General features: G+C 44.5%; 1 protein-coding gene across 1 annotated transcript in view; it reads right to left on the bottom strand.

The window, feature by feature from the left end:
• PGRMC2 (progesterone receptor membrane component 2) overlaps positions 1 to 22,525 on the bottom strand; it is a 102,030-nt gene that overhangs the window by 36,793 nt on the left and 42,712 nt on the right. Inside the window, exon 2 of the mRNA XM_069242294.1 lies at positions 12,832 to 12,987. Coding sequence (XP_069098395.1) covers positions 12,832 to 12,987 — 156 coding nt within the window. The remainder of the gene's footprint in view (positions 1 to 12,831; positions 12,988 to 22,525) is intronic.

Raw genomic sequence — 22,525 nt, 5'->3', positions numbered from 1 at the left:
CATCAACAAATTGACCCATAAAAAAAAATAGCACATCAACTGCCCATCACCACAACACTGGTTAACAAGGAAAACACAACTTACAAAAATAAAAAACAAACGTTAAAGCATTACAACAAAACAGAACAGAATACAAATCCCTTTTGATGCTGTTTGATTAATCTGCATACAACTTTCCAAAACAAAGCTAATCCACTTTGTCCCCATCATGGAAAGTTTTGTACTGATTAGTCAAGCAGAGGCCAAAAAGAAATGGGTGGTCCCAAAAGTGACTTCCGATTTTAATTCACCTTGCTAGCAGATACAGAAAAATGGCTGAACAGAAGCACGCAAAACTTGGGCTTGGATTGGGCATGAAAGGGTTAACTCAGGAAAAAGTTAGAAATATCTGGACGGCTGGTCTCAATACCAAAATTGAAATAATTTTTTTTAAAAACACCTCAAACTTGACTGGTTGAGGGAGATTTTTCTCCTAAAAGCCGTGTTGGTACTGGTTCCAGCTGCCAACTCAACCAATAATTGAAGGCAATGAGAAGAGGTTTTTGGCCCAGTGGCCAACCCATGGGGGATTGCCGCTTCAGAGGAGGGGGGGGGGGGGACAAACAGTGTCCTGTGGTGGCTAGGTCCTGTGACCAACACCAACTTCATAGGGGTTAGCTGCTTGATAAGGAGTGATCACAGGGCCCGCCAAATAACGCTGTGGGTTTAGCACAGAAGCTGCAGCCAACTCCTGCTGCGTATGGCCTTCGGTGCTGCAGGAGGGGGGTGATGGACACAGACTCTGACCTATGAAAAAGATGGTTGGAAAGGAGGTGATATATGTAGACAGTGATTTCTTTCTTTGTGACTGACCAAACATTGTGCTCCACGTTTGTAGGCTCTATGACACTGTACCAAAGAATGTTACATTCTACCTTTAAATGTGCCAACATACTTTAACATTTAGACACAGACATGACTAAACTATTGTTTTAAACATGAAAGGTGGTTCTAACAAGAACCTTCTGACTTTTAAAACATTTTTTGTTTTCTTTTTCTGTAATTTTTCAATTGGGGAGGGGTTAGGGGTTCAATTAAAAATAAAAAGTAACATACCATCAAACTTGGATACAATTAAAAAACGTTCTCCACTACAGAAATAATTTTACAGCACCAAGTGCAGTACAATACGATATTTGCATACTCACATTTTTTTTGAGTGGTAAAGACTTATGGTGGTAGAGAGTCAATAGGTTGAAGAAAAGGGGGAGGAGCAAGAGATAATAATGTGCCTTCATTGTCCTATGTCTTCTCTTTGCAGCATGCAGGGGCCTGCTGTGTCACGCATTGAGGTGCTTCATCATTCAAGAAGTACCAAAGGAGTACTTCTTACTCGTACCCATCATGAACTCCTTCTGGCACAGATTATGTCACTGGTTTCCAAAGCACCTCCTTTTCTCCAGGTGGAATAGATAAACACTTCCAAACAATGGACTCCAGAGAGAATCTGGGCTGCTGGGCAAACAGATTACGTGACATTGCATAACAACTGGTACTGGGAAGACGCATGCATAATCTTGCAACTGTAGGAGAAAGCCACATTGGAGGACGGTATAAAGCAGAGCTCATTCAATAAGTGGTCCCTCCTTAGAGAATCAAGTCTATTTCCAATACTTCAGGCAGCAAGTCCATCTTTGGTATCTTTGAAAGATCATCTGTAGGGTACAATACAGTGTACTCTGCATGCCAGTTCCTGTGTTGGTCTCTGTTGTAATAGCAAACATATGTAATGCAGTTTGGGTCAAGAATCGCTGCAGTACTAGCACACAACGCATTTGAGGCTGCCAGATCTCTTCATATAGATGGATCATTATCCAGTCCTAGGTTTTCATTTACACACCATTGTCATAAAATGTCAATCGACCTAGGCTAATCAAAGAAATTACAATACAGGTCCCCTAAAGGACAAATGTTTAAGTGAAAATCCAGGACTAGATGAACATGGATTCAGCATGCAACGCAATCTTGAATATTTAGTTACACTGTACCCTAGAGCAGATATATTTTTATACTGCATTTTACCCATACATTTGGCATCTGTACATTGTTTGCATATTTCTGTGTCTGCCCTTTCAAATAAATTAAATATACTTCCTATAGTGGTGACTTGCTGCAGCATATAAAAACTCACCAAAATATGAATTATATTACATTGTTTAGCTTCTATTTTAATTACCCTATTTCCCTCAAAACAGGAAGAGTCTTATGTAAGTGAGTTTTAGCTATTTTGAAACTGATGGCTCCCTATGGTCTCCTGAAACATCAGGCCAAACAATACGTGCCAAAGATAGCACAATAAATGACTGACACTACGTTTTAACAGCAGATCACACTAACATGGTGCAACAACTCTATTCCTAATGGATGTATTCCTCTTACACTTATATCTTGCCGAGTAAATAATGTGCTGCTCTTGCTTACAGAGAGAGAAGCTTGCTCATCCTGTTTTTGACTGCCTAAACTAATTAATAGGATTGTGCCACTCCTCATGTAAGGAAATAATTTGTTTCCAGGATCTTAGCAGCAGTTGCTCTTGAACTCTTCTTTGAAAGAAATCACATTTTCCCTTTTCTGTTGTGCAAAACTAATCTTCTCTCCATTACGCTCAGCTATAATATTGTTTCACAGTATATGAATTTCATTTTTTTGAATAATCTGTGGTTTAAGTTTCAATCTGGGTGATGGTATCTAAACTTCTTGGTCATCCATGACCAATTAAGAAGTCCTAGAGCTGTTATGCACCCTGCAGCTCTTCTCCCCTGTTCCACCCACCTTGCTGGAAAGCCCTGGTCTATCCATTTACTGGCTGGCGTTCTCCACAATCCCTCCCTCACTAACACCTAGATTCCAATCCTAAGGAATACAGCCTTGTGGTCCAAGTAAAGGGTGGAGAAGTCAAGGGTGACTTCCATCTTTAGCATTGTAGAAAACTGGGTTATTGGTTGAGGGGTGTGTGAAACCTTACTCAAGTAGCAACCACAATTCTTGTCAGGGTAAGACACAAGCAAGCCACCAAATGAACCCGTTCTTAACCCTCTGGTAGCTTGGCAAAAAGCTGTCAAGCTTAACTTCGAGGTAATGTGTGAACTACTTATGCAGCACTCCAAACTGAAAATCCCACACCACTTTAGGAAAAAAAAAAATAGTAAAATGTAATAAATTGACGGAAATGACAAAAATACAGTTAGCAGAACTGGAGATATGCAATTTTAAATATTTAAGTGAAATCAGTGGCTAGAAGCACAAAGCACCAACAGTGGTTATCTGGTCACACCAAACCAGGACAAAGCCACTAGTTCAGGCTGGATACAAGGACCAAGTCAGGCCCACTAAACAAAGTAATTTAAATTTTAGTCGCAGAGCGTTGCAAGATCCTACAATGAGGAAGCGTCATGGCGGTTCTGAAAAAGCTGCAGACTGGGATGCAAGTCAGTCGTCAAGGAAGCCATCAACAGGGGCTTGCAATGCACAGTTCTAAGAAGAGGATGCATCGCGAAGCGGTGGCTCAAAAGAGCTGCAGAGTCCTGCCTCATGCAACATCAGTTACAATGCAGTTCTGTGAGGTGATGAGCTGTGTGTACCACAGCCAGGTTTGGCAGAGCACCTTAAAGCGCTCTTCCAAAAGTCCAGGACTGGGGTGACACCACTATGGGGGCAAGACTCGCAGTAGACAGAGTCCAGGTGCTGGGTTCAAGGTGGCTGGAGTCTTCAATCCCTGAGCTCTAATAGGGAGGCCTGCAAAGTAGTCCTTGGAGTACACCTGGTGGTCCTGGGCTCAATAGGCACATCCACCCCTCCTCACTCAAGCAGCAGGGCAGCATGCAGCACAGTAGTAGTAGTAGTAGTAGTAGTTCTTGCAGTAGAACAGCACAAAAGTGAATATTCCACAGGTTCAGAGAGATACTGAAGAGTTGGGTCTGAGGGTCCAATATTTATACCTGGTGCCCTTTCTGAAGTGGGGGAAGGTTCTGGAGGTTCCCACCCCAGAGGAGTTTGGAATTTCCTGCCTTTCTGCCCTGGCCCCAGCTTGTCTCGGGCATAACAGACTGTGTGCTCAGGCAGAGGCTCTGTAATGTGCAAGTATATAAAGTGACAGCTCCTTCCCCCTATCAAGTCAGAGATGGCCCATCCCGCCAATACCTATTCCCAGCCTGTTTCACTGTCTGGGAGCAATACACAAAGACCAACTGACAGCTACATCTAGTCATGTGGCCCAGGACACAGGCCGCAGGTACGAAATGAGTGGGACCAGAAAATACAACTTTCTAAAAGTGGCATTTGAAGAGATGGGAATTCAATTAAATTACAATTCTTTAGACACCGAACTCAATATTCCTACTTTATTCCATTGAAAATTACCACTTATTAAATGTAGTAAGGTAACCTAGTGTTCTCCTATGGGAGAGGTAAGCACTGCAATAGTAAAGAAAATTTACAGGACATGGACATGCAAAACTCAAAAACATGTTCCAACTTTTAAAATACACTGCACCCTGCCCTGTGGGCTGTTTAGGGCCTACCCTAGAGGTGACATAGGTATTAAAATGAAGGTTTAGGCCTGGCAAAAGGTTTATTTTTCCAGGTTTGAATTGCAGTTTAAACTGCGCACACAGGCTGCAACGGCAAGTCTGAGACATATTCAAAAGGCTACTTAAGTGGGTGGCATAGTGCTGCAGAGCCTCTAGTAGCATTTAATTTACAGGTCCTGGGTACGTTTAGTACCACTGTACTTGAGACTTAGTAAAGGTGCCAATTGGATGTATGCCAATGTTATCATGTTTTAGGGAGTGAGCACATGCACTTTGTGCAGTTTATCACTGCTAACCATTGCTAGAGTCCTAAGTCCAACAAAAACGAGATCAGCATAATAGTAAGGTAAAAGGTTTGGTGAAGTCCACCCTAAGGCTGACAGGTTTAACACACATTTAGGGCCTAGAGCCGGGACCCCTGTCCTTCTACCCAGACCTGTGCCCTTTTACCACTTACTCCTTTCGAGCCTGATCGCATAACCTAATTATTCAATACTTCCCTGGAAAAGCCACAGATCATCTGACAGTGTCTCTGGCTCACTTAACAGGACCGCATGATATGTCTGGTTGTTTAGCACTGCACGAGTCAGTCACTCCTTGGTTGACACCATACAATATTTCAACAGTACCACTACTGGCATAGTGTAGGTATGCATTTGCAAAAACAATACACTACTACATTCAAAATCACCTTGAAGACTGCCTAGATGACAGAATCCATAACCTCATCACAATAAATATCATGACATATCACAAGACACTTGTGATGGCTTTATAAAAGACTGCAAGTCAAGTTGCATGACAAATGAGTGATAAAGAGTATGCAAAACTAACGCAATATGCCTGAAATTGTCTCGGGGGCGTGGCCAAGATGGTGGCCGGAGCGGACGCTTGAGCTCGGAGCTCCGCTCACGGTCCGCCTTCCTTCATAATTATCCTGGCCCCTGAAGTGCCATAAACAACTGGGGCTCCCCCACAACTCCTGGGGTAAGCCCTGCACACCAAACAGCCGATCGGGCCACTTCGGCGGTGGCCCAGGCCCGGAACAGGGAGTGGGGCGTGACTGCGGCCTCGGCTCCGCTGAGCAACGGTCCTTCCCTGCGATCCCACACCAGTCTACGCTGAGGTCCTGACGCCCGGTAGCTGACCAAGAAATTGGGAGACGCTCGGCCGGGCGCGGCTGGGACGTTCTCCACCCCACGATCCGGCTGCAATCCACTCGCGCGGCCAGGCTCCTGTGCACATCGGGCGGGGCCGCGACCTGGACAGCGCCCCACAAGATACAGGACCTGGAGGCCGGGCTGTTTGGGTGAGCCCGGTTCACTGCGAGCAGGCGCCTAGTTTAGGTGCCGCTTGCGTTTTGCAGGTGCCGTCCGAGCGGCCTGAGTCACCGGAGCTCCACCCCTAGGCCGCGTCGGCCCGAAGATTGGAGCGCCTGGAGCAAAGACCGCGATCCCTTGTTGGTGCCCCCCTGCATAAGGAAATCCGGTGGCCCGGACCTAGGCCTACACAGGTACCAAAACTGCTGCGCCGCTCTATGTACGGTGAGGGGGTCGCACGGGGGACTGGGGGAGCTCAAAAAAAAAAAAAAAACAGGAACAGAACAACCAAACGACACATAGAGGAGTGGGGCGTAGCTGCAGACCCCCCTCGGGAGGCGCTCTACAACTCAGCCTATTAATGGCACATCTCTCTCCCTGGACTCGGAATCTGTGACCCCAGGGACAACACCAAGAGAAGCAACAGACACCACCGCTACAGTCGCAATCCGGGCTCTGCCACAAGACCACACTACACACGGCCACTCCGTGTAGCCAGCATACCAGCAATTGCCAGCACAGACGTGACAACTGACTTGCCCCTCCAGGACTTCCCTAGGAAGTTAACTCAGTCCACACACCTCTGCAGTATAGATCGCGCCATGGTTAAACCTAAACATCCCAAACTGGGGGCCCCCTCTGAAGGAGATTTCCCCCCCCCCCCCCCCCAATCTCTGGGCGCTCAGTCACACAAGATGCCACGCTGCTCCAGTTGAGCGAGACACTTCAAGCGCACTCCCACCAATTCGACAAAATCATGCAATCAATAATGGAGACGAAAACATCGCTGGAAAGTAAAATAGACGCCGCTGCACTGGAAGTCTCACAGCTACGCGCTGACCACCGTAAATTAAAAGACAGAGTGCAATCCACAGAACTCTCATTAGAACAGACGCAACCAGAAGTAACAACTATGAAAAGCAAAATCCAACACCTGGAAATAGAACTAGAACAGTTGCAACGAAGAACCGAAGAAGTGGAGGGTCGATCAAGGCGCAACAACATAAGATTTATCAGCATCCCAGAGCGCATGGAACTACCTACAGCCGAGGACTTCATAGAGAAATGGCTAAAAGAAATAATGAACATTCAAAGCACCACAAATGCACCAGTATTAGAAAGAGCGCACAGAATCCCAAACAGACCCCACCACACCCTCTGATAGCCCGCTTCCTGAATTACAGAGAGAGAGAGATTCAGTCCTCCAGCACTTCCGAAAATCCAACCCCATTAACTTGGAAAACAGCACCATATCCGCCTATCCGGATTACACGATGGAAGTACAATGTAAACAAGCCACATATATCAAAATAAAGCAATTACTGCGGGAACACAGTATCACTTACTCACTATTGTTTCCCGCCCGGCTTCGAGTAGTCATCGACGAAAAAACCCTCATGTTCTCTACCCCAGAAGATGCCTGGACCTGGATCAATGCAAAAGGACTGGCCGGCTCCCCTAAAAGTAAAGAAGCAACTGAAGAAAGGATCACGCCTGCTCACAACAGGAAAAAGAAAACTAAGACAATATCTCGTCCGTCGAGATCGCAAATAGAAGCTGATCAGGCGCAAAGCTTAAGAGAAACCAGCACATTCACTGGATCCCAAGCTGATAATAGAAGCGTGGCGTGCACCTCCGACAGCAGCTCTCCCGGGGGTGAATCTGGCTCTCCCCACTCCCAGCTCCTGGTCGGCCCAGACCTCAACCCGTGCTCTGCTGACGAACTTTAGTGGCATCCTACGTGCAGCTGCCGCGCTCTCCCCGGACGCTCAACCGGGGCATTGAGACCCCTACTCCTCGGGCGGGCTCGATCAGAATTGTGTGTGCATCCCACGCGAGAGCCGAGGCTGCAGCTGCCATGCTGACTAATCACTGAAACGGTTCCTATGGGCATGACCACTACACTAGGCACAAAGGGACAGAATTATCCTGTTGGTGGACTATGTGATGTCCAACCTCTACCAACCCACGCTCCCTCTCAACCGAAAAATCCCCGAATGGAACTTTACCGTTTGGACTGCTGTTTAGGCACCGGTTGTGCCAAATTGTTTCAATTCGGGTATCCCCCGATATATCCTTTATCGTGGTATATTGTTGTTTTTCTTTCTCTTATTTTCTTTGTCTGTCATCTAGCACTATTTCCCTTGGGCCGGGGTTGGGATCCCGGGACCATAACCTCAACGCGCCAAACCCCTCCCCAATATAATGAATAAGTCACCTACATACAACATAATGACCTGGAACGTGAAGGGCATGGCGGGTACAAAAAAACACTGTAAAATACACACACACTTAAAAAGACACCGCATCCATATCGCTATCCTCCAAGAAACACACATTCCCTCAGAGGAGATTCCTCGACTAATGAAGAGTTGGGAGGGACAGACGTATGGCTCGGGTAATTAATCCTTTGCAAGAGGGGTCCTTGTGTGGATAGCACCTGGGGTTCCCTACACAGTACAACGAAGCGTTACTGATAAAGATGGCAGGTATATACATCTAATGGGCCAGTTAGACGGTGAGATGTTGGTGATTAACGGATTATACACCCCGAACGTAGGGCATGGAGACTTCTTACACAATACTATTTCCCACATATCTAATGACTCACTCACAGCATGCATATGGGGCGGTGACATGAATTGCGTTCCGCAAATAGACAAGGATAGGTCACACCCCCCTTTCGCCGCTACCCCAGCCACCAAAAACTCACAACTGATGCGAAAATGGATGTCGGATCGCCACCTAATAGATACCTGGAGGCACTTACACCCACAAGACCGAGAATTCTCCTATTATTCCCCGGTACACCTTCTCCATACCCGCATAGACCTCATTTTTACAACTCCGGATCTGATACATAAAATCACGAGCGTCGAATATTCTGCCAGGGTAATCTCAGACCATTCCCCACTTATAGCCCACATTAGATGGGGCAGGCCACACGCCTGTATCCCTACATGGCGACTACAAACCCAGTTACTACAGGACCCGCCATTTAGAACTGACTTATCCGCACAGCTCTCTTCCTACTTCACTCAAAATGACAGGACATTGAACTCTAGAGCAAACGAGTGGGACGCTCACAAAGCAGTAATAAGGGGAGCTTGCATATCAAAGACAGTAGGTGTTAGGCAAACACTAGCACGCGAACTAGAAGCGGAAGTCCACCTCTCTGAAAATAAATTCGCTAGTGGCTCGATTAGCCAGGCGGAGCTCTCCGGAGTGAGAGCAAAGTGGTACGAAACAGACAAACGACTAAGTCTCTTCGACTATCGACACCACATGGCCCGCACGCACTCGGAGGGTGACAGACCAGGGAAACTTCTATCATGGCTCACAAGATCTAACCCACGGAACTCTCCCATAGGCACCATTCGCCTAAGCACAGGTTTAATTGTGAATACCCAGGCAAACATTAATAGCACCTTCAGAGAGTACTACTGCACACTCTATAAAGCTCACCCTCCTCCCCCCACAACCAATATAGGCGAGTTCTTCAAAGACATCACCATAAACTGCCTGACCGCGATACAAATAGCTGACCTGGACTGGCCTATAGACATAAAAGAAATACAACAGGCACTGCAGCAATTGGCGCAAAACAAGGCACCCGGCAGCGATGGTCTTCCCCCGGAATATTATACCACGTTTTCATTGCAAATTTTAACCCCATACCTCACGATGTTATCCGAAGCGAGAGAACGGGGCCAATTACCTGACACTAGTCGGGAAGCTCTAATAGCAGTACTCCCTAAACCAGGCCGCGACCCTCTAGATGTACGCTCATACAGACCACTATCGCTATTGAACACAGACTGTAAACTATTAGGTAAACTATTGGCCAATCGACTGCTCCCATACATGTTGGACTTAATCCATCAGGATCAGTCCGGTTTCATTCCTGGACGCAGCACCTATAGCAATATCAGAAATCTACTACGATTAATGGCGAACTCCCCAGCGGGCGATTACTCCCGGGTTGCGGTGTCCTTAGACATAGAAAAAGCATTTGACACGCTTGGTTGGCCCTTCCTGATGGAAACCCTCCACTGCATGGGCTTCTGACGGGCATACATTGCATGGGTGAGGGTGCTTTATACTAACCCTACCGCACGGGTCAAAACAGGTGACACAATCTCCCAATCATTTAATATTGAAAGGGGAACTAGGCAAGGATGCCCATTGTCCCCCCCTCTTGTTCACCCTTGCCATCGAACCCCTAGCGGCCCGTCTACGGTTGGTAGCTCCCTTATGGGGCATCAAAGATGACCACATGCACCGTATAGTATCCCTATATGCAGACGACGCCCTTATCTTTCTCCGTAATTATAACGACTCCCTGCCTGCCTTATTGAAACTATTGCGTGAATTCGGCTCACTCGCCGGTTTGGAGGTGAACTGGACAAAATCGTGTATATTCCCCATGCGGTTGGTTCCTGAGGCTCACAGGGCACTCCCCAATCCAGGTGGTTTGAAATGGTGCTTCACAACTTTCAAATACCTCGGTATAAATATATATCACGACACACAAGATCTCAGGGATGGAAATCTAGGGCAGGCGATCAGATCCATTAGAGGTTCCTTGCCCTTCTGGAGCTCACTCCCGCTCTCACCTATGGGAAGAGTGGCCATTGCCAAAATGATAATCCTTCCCCGACTCCTATATTTTTTTTTATGGCTCTACCGTTGATTCTACCAGCCTCATTCTTTAAACCACTGAATAGCCTCCTAACAGCATTAATTTGGGGCAATGGAAGGCGACGGGTAGCATTAACTAAAATACATCAATCATTGGCCATGGGTGGCATGGGAGCTCCCAGATTTGAACCATACTACGCAGCCGCCCAGTTACACTGGACGTCCGCCTGGCTTGGAAGCCCCGATAAAGCGGAATCACAACAGATCCTCTCCTCCTTGGGTAACACGGGAGTGCTTCAATACCTTATGAACCGCGAGCACCCCAAACACCCACATAATATATTACTGAAAATAGCGCACCGGATATGGGGCCGCTACGTACTATCAGATGCTCAATCACCGCCGTACTCCCCCAGGATACCACTACTAGCAAACTTAAAACTCGCAAATATAGCTCCCAAGGTGGGTCTGGGCGGTTGGGTCGATAAAGGCAGAAGCACTATTGGGGATCTATACAGTGAAGGCCGCCTCCTAACATTCAACGCTCTCTCCACTAAATACAACTTAGGGCAAGGTGGCTTCATAACATATGGAGCAGTGCGACAAGTGGAACCCCGGCGGCCTCGAGCCTAGCATCTCCGCCACGCTTCACGACATACTCAGCAGCATATCCGCCCCCCTAAACGTATCCAGAATACACACGATCCTCGCCTCTCAAACAGAGCATAATCAAGACCAAGCAAAAATTAGATGGGACGGTGTACTATCAGATCCACTAACACAGCGCGCCTGGTCCCAGGCCCTGAACATGGTAAAAAGTGTCACGCAACCCACGATTTCGCTATACCCAGTTTAATTATGTACACCAAACTTACCTATCACCCCACCGCATTACACGTATGTTCCCCCAATCACCCCAGGTCTGCCCTAGATGCGCAACTCCCGATGTCAATTTCTTTCATATGACTTGGGACTGCCTCCCAGTCCGTACAACATGGAATGATATCATAAGCCAGTTGTCGGAGTGGACGGCTATTAAGCTCCCTCTCACTCCGGAACTGTGCTTGCTTGGCATAGGCCCCCCTCGCTAAAAAACGGAAGCACCCACTAAGATGTATAGCCCTGGTGTTGGTGATGTACAGACGCCTTATAGCTATGCATTGGAAAGCCCCGGCAGCCTCTGGGATCGATTTGTGGCGCTCAGAGTTGCTGCGTTGGGCCAGAGCCGAGGCTCGGACGCTGCAGCTACTGTTGACCAGGGAGATCCCGATTAAGGGACTGAATACATGGAATTCTATTGTCACAAAACTTGAACAAAGACGATGTTCGCCCACCATGAACTCCTCAATAAAAAGATTACCCCCAAGTACTAAAACAGCAAAACCTGGTAACATTACCGAACACCCCCTGACACTCCATAACGACCCTCCACAATTTAACCAGCCCACTTCACCACAAGCGATGGAATGGACATAGCATGGACGGGGGGGGAGCGCAGATTCGCGCACAGCTGGCACTGTGCGCCTCTGGGCTATTCCCCCCTCCGCCGGGGGACCACGATCAATGAGCCCCCGCTGGCTCCCCTCTGTCCTGGCCCTCACACACCCCCACCCCCTATCTATAGTTTTCTTTTTTCTTTTACACATCATAGTTCTTCTAATATCATTTTCCCCGACCTTGCTCCACTCACTGCGCGCTCACCAATAACTGTTTTAACACCCTGGGCCTCCTGCGTGCGCTGCTACATTCAGATAAATTATTGCAACTATAAGATCCGGAGGAAATGTGCATATAGTGCATTGCATTACGCTGATTTGCATATCTTCACTATGTTCTTTTTTTGTGTTAAATAAAATAAAAACATATTTAAGAAAAAATAAAATGCCTGAAATTGTCTCTAATAGGGCGGGTATCTTATGGACTAAAGAGCTACCCTTCCACAAGTGTTAGTGTCTCGTCATGGATACGAAGACATATTTAAATTCAGAATGCATATAAGCCGCACAGCACATTGATGCCCCTTTTGCATGCACTTCCAATGTGGCTTAAATTTCAAAAGCTGCTTCAAAACCAAACCTTAAAAAGAACTTGAAACATGGAAAAAGAGGTGAAACAAAATGCTGAGGTATAACATTAGCAGACTCTAAAGCTACTTCCGCAAAGGCTCTGCATTGTATGCAATAAACGATTAAGAGGTAAATACATCTTTTCTCCATTTAAGAGCATTTCATCATTGTGAAGATATAAACATTTTGGTTAATTTCCATAAACAGAATGGATCAAACAGTAAACATGACATGTACCTTTAAACTGCATTTCCCATTCTCGAACACTTTCCATCTGCACAGCGTTTAAATCGGACAGATCGTCATACTCATCACGGAGCGCCTCTTTCTCCAGACAAAATGTTGCTAAACCCCTGGATGCATCTCTGCCAGCGAATATTCCATATGGGCCCTCTGAAAAAAGAAAAAAAAAAAGAAAATTAAAGCTATGAGTTACCAGCAACCCATCATCCCATTAAATAGATACGTTTTTGGTGCTTTGTTTTCTGAATGAGCTACAAAACTTTGGAGAAATGAGATACCAAATGTTGAAAGCCATTTTTAAAAGTAAAGGCGGTAAACTACATTGCACTTCCACGTGCATCCCAACACACAAATACGGAGGATGGTATAGAGAGAACACATGGTTAGCACAGATGGGTGGAAACAAGAACAGTATATTTACAGCACTCAATCTCTTGCCAATAGTACATGTCGCCTAGTCCAAATTCCAAATAGCTCGTTTAGCCAGGAGTGCAAACATCAATCAGGAAAAAAAAAAAAAAAAAAATACGATAAGGTGGAGACAGGGATATACAATAGAAATATGTCGTAGTCTATGAAGTGGCAGTATGAAAAATATGTCAATTAAACATGGTAAAATATCAGTCGGCATGTTTGACATCCTGACACCCACCTCAGTTACCTCTTCGCAAACTTCGACTCACATAACTATCAAGCAATCTTAGGTAGATCAGTGAAGAAGCAGGCAAGTAACAGTCTAACAAGAACCCACAAACTAGGAAATTACAAGGTAGGGAAAGTGACCGGAATCAATCATGAAGAGAGAAATTTCAGAATAGGGTATGGCCCTCGCCATGAGCGAGGCAGATGTGTCCCTTAAACACAAGTTTGGGATGTCCGAGCAGGAATGCACCTCATGCAGGCACCAAGCCCCTCTGAAGAAAAAAACACCGAACAAATATACATATACACACACACTCGCTCCCATTCCCATTCCCCCCACCAACCCCATGACAAAAAATAAATAAAGGTTAAAGCTTAATTCTAGTTAGGTAAACTTATTTTCGCTCTACCAAGCTTAACCTTCACACACACTTAAAAAATACTTAAGTTAGAACTTTTATTTACAATGTATTTTCAAATTACTGTAAGTACCGGACCTCGTTACACATTCTTTTCAGCTTTCTGGTCAGTCAACATTAATTATAACCTGCCACCCTACCATGCAGTGTTCTCACAAATAATCATACTCCACTGTACGAGACTCTCCGCTACTGTACTGAATGACACTACACTCAACACCAAACTGTACAACACTATTTCAGTAACTCAATGCCACTACACTCTACAACACTCTTCTACACGGTTCCTCTACAACACTACTCGACTGCACTCCATTTCTTGGCACTGCAGTTGATGACATTCCACTATACAACACTCGGCTCTACTGTTCGACACCACCACACTGAACAGCTCGCCACTCTACTCTACGTTGCATAAATTAGAAACTGAAGTTATAACTTTACAATTTTTTATGTTTGTGAAGAAGTGTGTCAGAGTGGAGTTTTGTAGAGCGGAATAGAGTGGAGCTGAGTTGAGCAGGGTGACGTAGAGTAGTGTAGTAAAGTGTTTTACATTGGAGTGGCGTGCTGTGTAATATCATGGAGTGGAGTGGCAACAAAATAGGGTAGAGTGTTGTAGAATGGATTAGAGTGTTGTACAATGGCATACAGTACAGTACAGTGTTGTACAGCAGAGTGTAGGGGTATAGATAGGAGTAAAGCATCAGAGTGGCATACAGTATAGCAGAGTCCTAAAGTGGCGTTGCAAACTGCAGTAGTGTGTGAAACAGTGGAGCAGTGTAGAGTGAATTGTGGCATAGTAACAGTGAGGTAAAGTCTTGTCGAGTTGAGAGGTTTAACAGTGTGAAGTACAAGAGTTTAGTGTGTCATCGAGTAGCGTGCACTGGCATAGCGTGGGTCATAAACTGTAAGAAATGAGAGTGGGGTCTTGTACAACAGAGAGGAGTGCTGTGTAGTATAGAAAAGTGTCATAGTGGAATAAGTGTTGTGCATTGGAGTGTATGGGCATAGAGTGAAGTACAGAGTTGGATAGTGGAGGGTACGGGGTTAGAATGGAGTAAAATGTTGTTGAGTGCCATGAAGTCTGGCAGACTTTTACAGAGCTGAGTTATATGGAGTGGAGGAGAGCGTCATACAATGGAGTGGCATAGAGCGGAGTGGTGTACAATGTAGTGGTATGAAGTGGAGTGGCGTACACTGGAGTAGCGTACAGTGGGATGCAGAAGAGTGGAGTGACAGTGGAAGAGCAGAGTAGGGTAGGGTGGATTATGTTAGAGTGGGATGGCATACATTGGAGTGACGAAGAAGAGAGTCAAGGAAACTTAGAGTGCCATCTTCTACAGTAGAGTGGAGTGTTGGTCGTACTGTGCTGGAAATTATTGTAGAATAGAGAGTTGTACATAGTGTACAGGCAGAGTAGAGCACAAATTTGGACAGTGGAGTGTACAGGGGTAGAGTATAGTAGTGTTAGAGAGTGTGGTAGAGTTTTGTAGGGTGGTGGAGAACACATTGGAGTGGCAGAGAGTTAAGCAGCGTAGACTGGAGTGGTGAACAGGGGAGGTGTAAAGTGTAATAGTGTACAGGGTAGAAGTTTTCAGTAGAGTGGTGCACACTGAAGTGGTTTAGACTTGAGTAGGGTAGAATGGAATACCATGAAGTAGAAGGACAAACATAATGTTGTGGTGATTCGTCATTAGGGAGCTAATATCTGAGGGATTCCTATTTTTTGGGAATACTAGCTACAACTACAGAGTGGCAGTTACATTTAAACAGTTTTTTTTATGTATTTGCTTACTGGTTTACATAATCATGTGACCATAAAAGTGTTATTCAGCTGTAGTAACTCTGCAACTTTTCATATGCAGCCTAGTTTATTATTTGGGCTTCTGTGCTACTTTTACTAGGATTGTGCTATATATGAAGTACAAGGTGAATGTAAGTGAATCGTTGTTATAAAAATTGAGATTATTTTCTTCCTAGTGGACCATTATCATGTCCTCCAAAAAGTAGTTTGTGTGGCTCACTTCTAGGGATTCTTTTTTTCATTTTGTTGCACAGGGGTGCATAAGTAAAATGGTTGTTTGTCTGTCTTGTTGGGCCACTTTTATCTTGTAAGCCAGAGCGCGTGCAAAGAAACCTTATTTAGATTAAGATCTATTCTGTTTGTTATGTATTTGTTTATAGGTTTCCATTAGCAGGTGACCATAAATGGGTCGTTCATGTAGTAAATCTTCACACATTTTTTGGCCTCCCTTGTTATTTAGTAGTACTGTGCTACGAGGCATCACTAAGCTGAAAAAACGTATACAGAAATACATCCTCTACTTACCTGCAGTGCCCAAAATAAAAGAGGAAGATATTCGAGAACTTATTTAAAATGTGTCTTAATTTTGTTTTCTACAGCACTAACCATAATTTCTATGACAGAATGAACACTCATTTTGTTAATTTCTAAATTAAATGTTTTAAGTTTTACTAGTTTGATGCAATCAAGATAGCTTCAGGTGTGCCACACTTTATGAGAAAGAATGTTAGCACTCTAGCTAATCTTTAGAACACACTGGAAGGCAAGAGACACAGGAATGAACTGACAGGCGGCTTCTGATGGAAGTACATATTTTACTGCGAATGTCAGACTTTATTCTCACATGGCAGAGAAAGATAGTGTGAATTTACAGAAAATATGCTCTCGTTTAGCTCCTTGAGCACCTTCGATAGCCTCTATGAGAAAAAGGTTCCAAAAAAAATACACACTATATATATATATATACACATATATATATATATATATATATGCGCGTGTGTCACCTAGTGTACATTGTTTGTGGCATGTAGTGCTGCAGATTCACATGCAGTGCATATATCGGAACGTTACAAGTGATTTTTATTCGAAGAAGCTTTTTTCAAGTCACAAGATCAAGTGACGACTCCTCTTGGTGATAGTGCGCAAGGGCATAGAGTCCTTTGTTAGATTGTTTTTCCGGAGGAGGGTGAAGTAAGGAGTGAAGAATTGCACATGTAAAAATATATATAGTAGGTAAAGATGTCCATGCAATGTATATACATATTTACATATGAAAAATACTACTACAACGGCTACAGGCTTCCGGGGAGTAGGGAGGGTGCATGTGAATCTGCAGCACTACATGCCACGAACAGATGTACACTAGGTGATATTTTCCGTTCAATGGTATGTGTAGCTGCAGATACACATGCTGTGCAGAGACTGAAAAACAGCTCCCCCCCCCTCTTAAACAAGCGGTGGCTAGCCTGTAGGAGTTGGTGTAGTTTGAAATAGAGTTTTGAGCACTGCCTGACCAACATTTGCTTATTGACAAGATAGCACATCCACACAGGTGTGTTTAGTAAATGTGTGTGGTGTGGACCTTGTGGATGCTTTGCATATGTCTGCCATTGGTATATTTCCTAAGAATGCCATTGAAGCTCCTTTCTTTCTAGTAGAATGCGCTTTAGGAGTTACCAATACTTCTCTTTTAGCTTTATTATAGCACGTTTGAATGCACTTTACTATCCATCTGGCTAATCTTTGTTTAGAAATAAGATTACTTTTATGAGGTTGTTGAAAAGCTACAAAAAGCGGTTTAGATTTTCTAAAATCTTTTGTTCGGTCTATATAATACATGAGAGCTCTTTTGAGATCAAGAGTGTGGAGAGCTCTTTCAGCAACCAAAATTGGCCGTGGAAAGAAGACTGGCAGTTCCACTGACTGATTGATGTGAAATGGTGAAACCAATTTGAGTAGGAATTTTGGATTTGTCCTAAGTATTATTTTGTGTGGGTGAATTTGGAAGAATGGTTCTTCTAAAGTGAATGCTTGAATTTCACTTACTCTCCTTAAGGAAGTAATTGCTACCAGGAAAGCAACTTTCCATGAGAGAAATTGAAGAGCGCAAGAATGCATGGGATCAAATGGTGGACCCATAAGCCTTGTGAGCACAATGTTAAGATTCCAGACAGGAGGCGGTGGAGCGCTAGGGGGAATACCTCTTTTAAGGCCTTCCATAAAAGCTTTTATGACAGGAATTCTGAGCAGAGAGGTATGCTGTCTGTTTTAGAGGTAGGCTGATATTGCCGTTAAATGAATTTTAATATATGAATATGCAAGATTTGCTTTTTGTAAGTGAGGCAAAAAACAGACAATATCTTGTACTGATGCTTTAAGCGGATCAATGTTTTGGGATTGACAGTAATATACAAAAGGTTTCTATTTAGCTGCACAGCACTGCCTAGTTGTAGGTTTATGTGCTTCTTTTAGAATGTCCATATATTCTGATGGCAGTTGTAGATATCCAAATTCTATGACTTCAGGAGCCAAATCACCAGGTTGAGCATACTGGGATTGGGATGCCGGATTTGACCTTTGTTTAGAGTCAATAGGTCAGGTCTGTTTGGAAGCTTGTGATGTGGTACTACAGACAGATCCAATAGTGTTGTGTACTAGTGTTGACATGCCCACGTGAGAGCTATGGGTATCATAGTGAGGGAGGTGTGACCGATCTTGATGACCAGAAATGGAAGTAGTGGGAGAGGAGGAAAAGCGTAAGTGAATATCCCTGACCAATTGATCAATAGAGCATTGCCCTTGGATCGAGGGTGTGGGTACCTGGATGTGAAGTTTGGGCATTTTGTGTTTTCGCTTGCTGCAAAAAGGTCTATGTCTAGTGTTCCCCATATGCGAAAGTATTGTTGAATCACCTGTGAATCTTCCATTTGTGTATTTGTTGCTGCGTCCTGCTTAAGAGGTCCGCAAGTTTGTTGTGTATTCTGGGAAATGCTCTGCCAACAGCTAAATGCGATTGTGAATTGCCCATTTCCAAATTGTCTGTGCTAGAAGGGATAACTGGGATGAGTGTGTCCATCCTCGTTTCTGCAGATAATACATTTCTGTCATGTTATCTGTCCTTATTAACACTGTCTTGTGCGTGATCTGTGGCTGAAATGCTTTTGAGTGTTAAGAACACTGCTAGCAATTCCAACTGGTTTATGTGACAAGTCTGCTGTACGGAGTCCCACTCTCCCTGTATGGTAAGAGTGCTGAGATGGGCTCCCCAACCCGTCCACTGATGAATCTGTGGTGATAATGGTATGTGGCAAAGGGTCCTGAAATGGCTGCCCTTTTGATAAATTGGTGTGATTCTACCATTGCAGAGAGTTGTAAGTTTGGCAGTACAACAACACTAGATCGTGAAGCTGACCCTGTGCCCGAGACCATTGTTGAGAGAGACTGTTGTAGAGGTCTCATGTTTAGACGTGCATGGGGAACTATTGCTATGCAGGATGCCATCATTCCTAATAGTTTTACGATAAACCTTACTGTGTAAGTTTGAATATATTGTAGTTGTGATTTGAGATTGTGGAAAGCTTGAATTCTCTGTGGGTTTGGGTACGCTAATGCTGACTGAGTGTTCAGAATTGCTCCCAGATATGGTTGTATTTGCGCTGGTTGGAGATGAGAATTTTCGGTAATTGATTGTGAACCCTAGACTGTGTAGGGTGTCGATTGTGTATTGTGTGTGCTGTTGACAGGCTTGAATGGCGCCAGCATTTATGAGCCAGTCGTCCAAATAGGGGAAGACATGTATATGTTGTCCTCTGAGGTTTGCTGCAACTACTGCAAGGCTTTTGGTGAATACCCTTGGTGCTGCTGTTACTCCAAAGGGTAGGACTTTGAACTGGTAATGTTTGCCTGCTATCACAAATCTTGGATATTTGTGATGTGCTAGATGTATGGGGATGTATGTAGAAGTAAGCATCTTTTAAATCTAATGCGGTCATGTACTCCTGTTTTAGTAGTAGGGGAATTACATCCTGAAGAGAGAAAATGTGGAAGTGCTCTGAAAGGTTGAACTGATTGAAAGGTCTGAGATCCAGAATTGGTTTGAGGGTACTATCCTTTTTTGGTATAAAGAAGTATAGAGAATATACTCCTTTTCCCCGTTGAGCTATAAATACCACTCCTATTGCTCCTTTGAGTAGAAGTGATTGTACTTCTTGTTTTAATAATATGAGATGCTCCTGAGTTAGTTTGTGTGAAGGAGGTGGAATGTTTGGTGGAGTGGAAGTGAGTTCTAGACAGTAACCACGTTGGATAATTGAGGAACCAACTGATCTGTAGTGATGCTGTGCCATTGTGGATAGAAATGTACCAGTCTCCCCCACCCCCCCCCCCCCTTTCACCCTGCCCCCCACAGCAGATTTGTGCTCTGTGGGGATGGTGAGAAAGTCAGTTTGTTTGATTGTGAGGCATCTGTCACCTGTGCTGGATTATGACATCGCAGGTCCTATATAGGTTCCTGCCTGCCGAGCTGATGTCTTTCTTTTTATGGCTTTTTGCACACCAGAAGCGCAGAGCTAACAAGAATGACTATTGGGGTGCCAAGACTAAGGCCCTGGAAGGGGAGTCCCTGCCCCCAGAAATCAGTTACTGGATTGGTGGGCAAGTAATCTGCAGCTAGATATAGTCTCTACCAGATAAGGCGTTACCAAAGGTAAGTAACTTGTCATCTGATAGACGTCTAGCTGCAGATACCCAAGCAATACCAAGCAGGTGGGTCTGCGAACCAAGTTCGTACTAGAAAGTTCCACGGGGCCCAATAGGCAAAGTGCCTATCTGTATGGACCTGACTGTCCAGGCAGCAGTGCTGGTAAATATGTGCTGAGATGCCAACCCTACCGCCTGACAGATGTGAAGGAGTGGAATTCCACATGCTAACGCAATGGTGGCAGCTTTAGCTCAAGTAGAATGAGCGTGCAAACTCTCGGGGTTGCTTTTTGGCCATTGCATAGCAGATCTTAATGGAAAATACAACATCTAGAGAGGGTTCGCTTCTGCACTTCCTGACCTTTTTCGCACCCACATACCCCACGAAGAGTTTGTCATCCACCCAGAACTTGTGTACGATCAAGGTATAACACCAATGCTCTTTTTGGGTCCACGTGGTGGGGTATCTCTTCTTCCTTAGAAGCAGGTACGGGGTGCGTAAACAGTAGGCAAGGTAACAGACTGGTCTACATGAAAGGGCATGACCACGTTTGGCAGAAAAGAGGCCTAGTGTGGTGAACCACTTTGTGAGAATAGATAAAAATGTGGGGTGGTTTAGATGACAATGCCTTCAGCTCACTCACCCTGCGGGCAGAGGTGACTGTCACAAGGAAGGCAGTTTTCAAAGTAATAAGCCAGAGTAGATGATTGTAAGGCGGTTCGAAAGGAGTGCTCAAAGGTAAAAACCAAATTCAGATCCCCTTGGGGCAGAATGAATGGGGACAGTGGATAAAGATGCTGAAGACCTTTGAAGAACCTATGTGCAATAGGAGATATAAACAAAGGAAGGTTCATGAGGTAACCTTAAAAAAAGCAGAAATAGAGAAATCTCTCACACGAGTGCCTAGATGATGGCCCTGCTGAGAAAGGGAAAGGATTAACAAGACCTCAGTGAGGGGCAGAAAGGGCGTCAAACAGACTTGTCTGTATACCATGCTATACATTTCTTCCAACAACAGGCATACACCATTTTGGTGGAGTGACGTCTGGCTACCAAGTTGACGTTACAGCTTAGTTTCAGCACTACCCATGACGGCACAAGATCATAGTGGAATGAATGGTGCTAACTGTCGGTGCACAGTTGCATGAACTCTAGTGCTCGAGCAAAGGGAGGTGTCACAAGGTGAAGAATCTGCAAAGAGAAGTATTCATCAATAATGTTTTTTTTTTTTATATATCCTGAATTGTTATTGTGACTTCACAAACCATTGGGAGCAGTAGTATAAAAATGTATTTGCCCTTCCAAACCCCAGGCCAATAGTTGTTATGCTCCATAGTTAGGTAAAGGTAAGTGAAATATGAACCTTCACCCCACTATTAGCGGGTCAGTTGTAGTCATTAAGAGAGGGTGACCAAGTCAGAATATTCCTTACATGAAATGGAAGATCAAATAAAACCTAGGAAAATCTAGGCGCTGTTATGGTTCTAGATGTTCAAATCAAATTCTACCTTTCATACTACAATAAGAGATAGGGTATTGCACAAGACACCCTCTATGGCCTGGAAAGGGGGAGGGGCAACTGCAGGTTTGATTTATTGGAAAATAAAATTAAAAAGTAATTCTGTGCAAATGGAGATCTTGAAACTATCAAAAATCGGAACCTATCAAAATGAAAGACTTTCTTATTGGTGCTGTCCCAATTAATTTTAGTATCAGGTATGGGGCAGTAGACTATGCACTGTCACTATGAACCTTATCTTTATTACTCATAGTTTGAGTTTTCCTAACATTCAGAAGATACCTACTTGACCATGGAACAGGTTGCTTCATAAATCTTGTCCTGTGAACAAATCTACTCGCCCTTTTGATGCCATGTGGTGCAGCCGCAGCAAATCATGGCAGCAATCTCATTATATAAGAGCTCTGATAATAGCTTCTCTGATTAGGTCAGGGCTAATACTATAGTAGGGCTGTAATACTAGCAATTTCCTCATTTTGCCACCTTTTGCATGTCTACATACTGGGGCTGGAGGTAGTGGTAAGCAATAGTTCGAAGGATAGAATGCATTTTTGAGTCAGTGCAAACTTACTAACTTGCAAGTGTGGAAATTTACCCCCGATAAG

This window comes from Pleurodeles waltl, chromosome 1_2 (assembly GCF_031143425.1).
Source record: "Pleurodeles waltl isolate 20211129_DDA chromosome 1_2, aPleWal1.hap1.20221129, whole genome shotgun sequence".
Taxonomy (NCBI): domain Eukaryota; kingdom Metazoa; phylum Chordata; class Amphibia; order Caudata; family Salamandridae; genus Pleurodeles; species Pleurodeles waltl.
The sequence above is the reverse complement of the archived record's forward strand: the minus strand, read 5'-3'. Positions and strand labels throughout refer to the sequence as shown.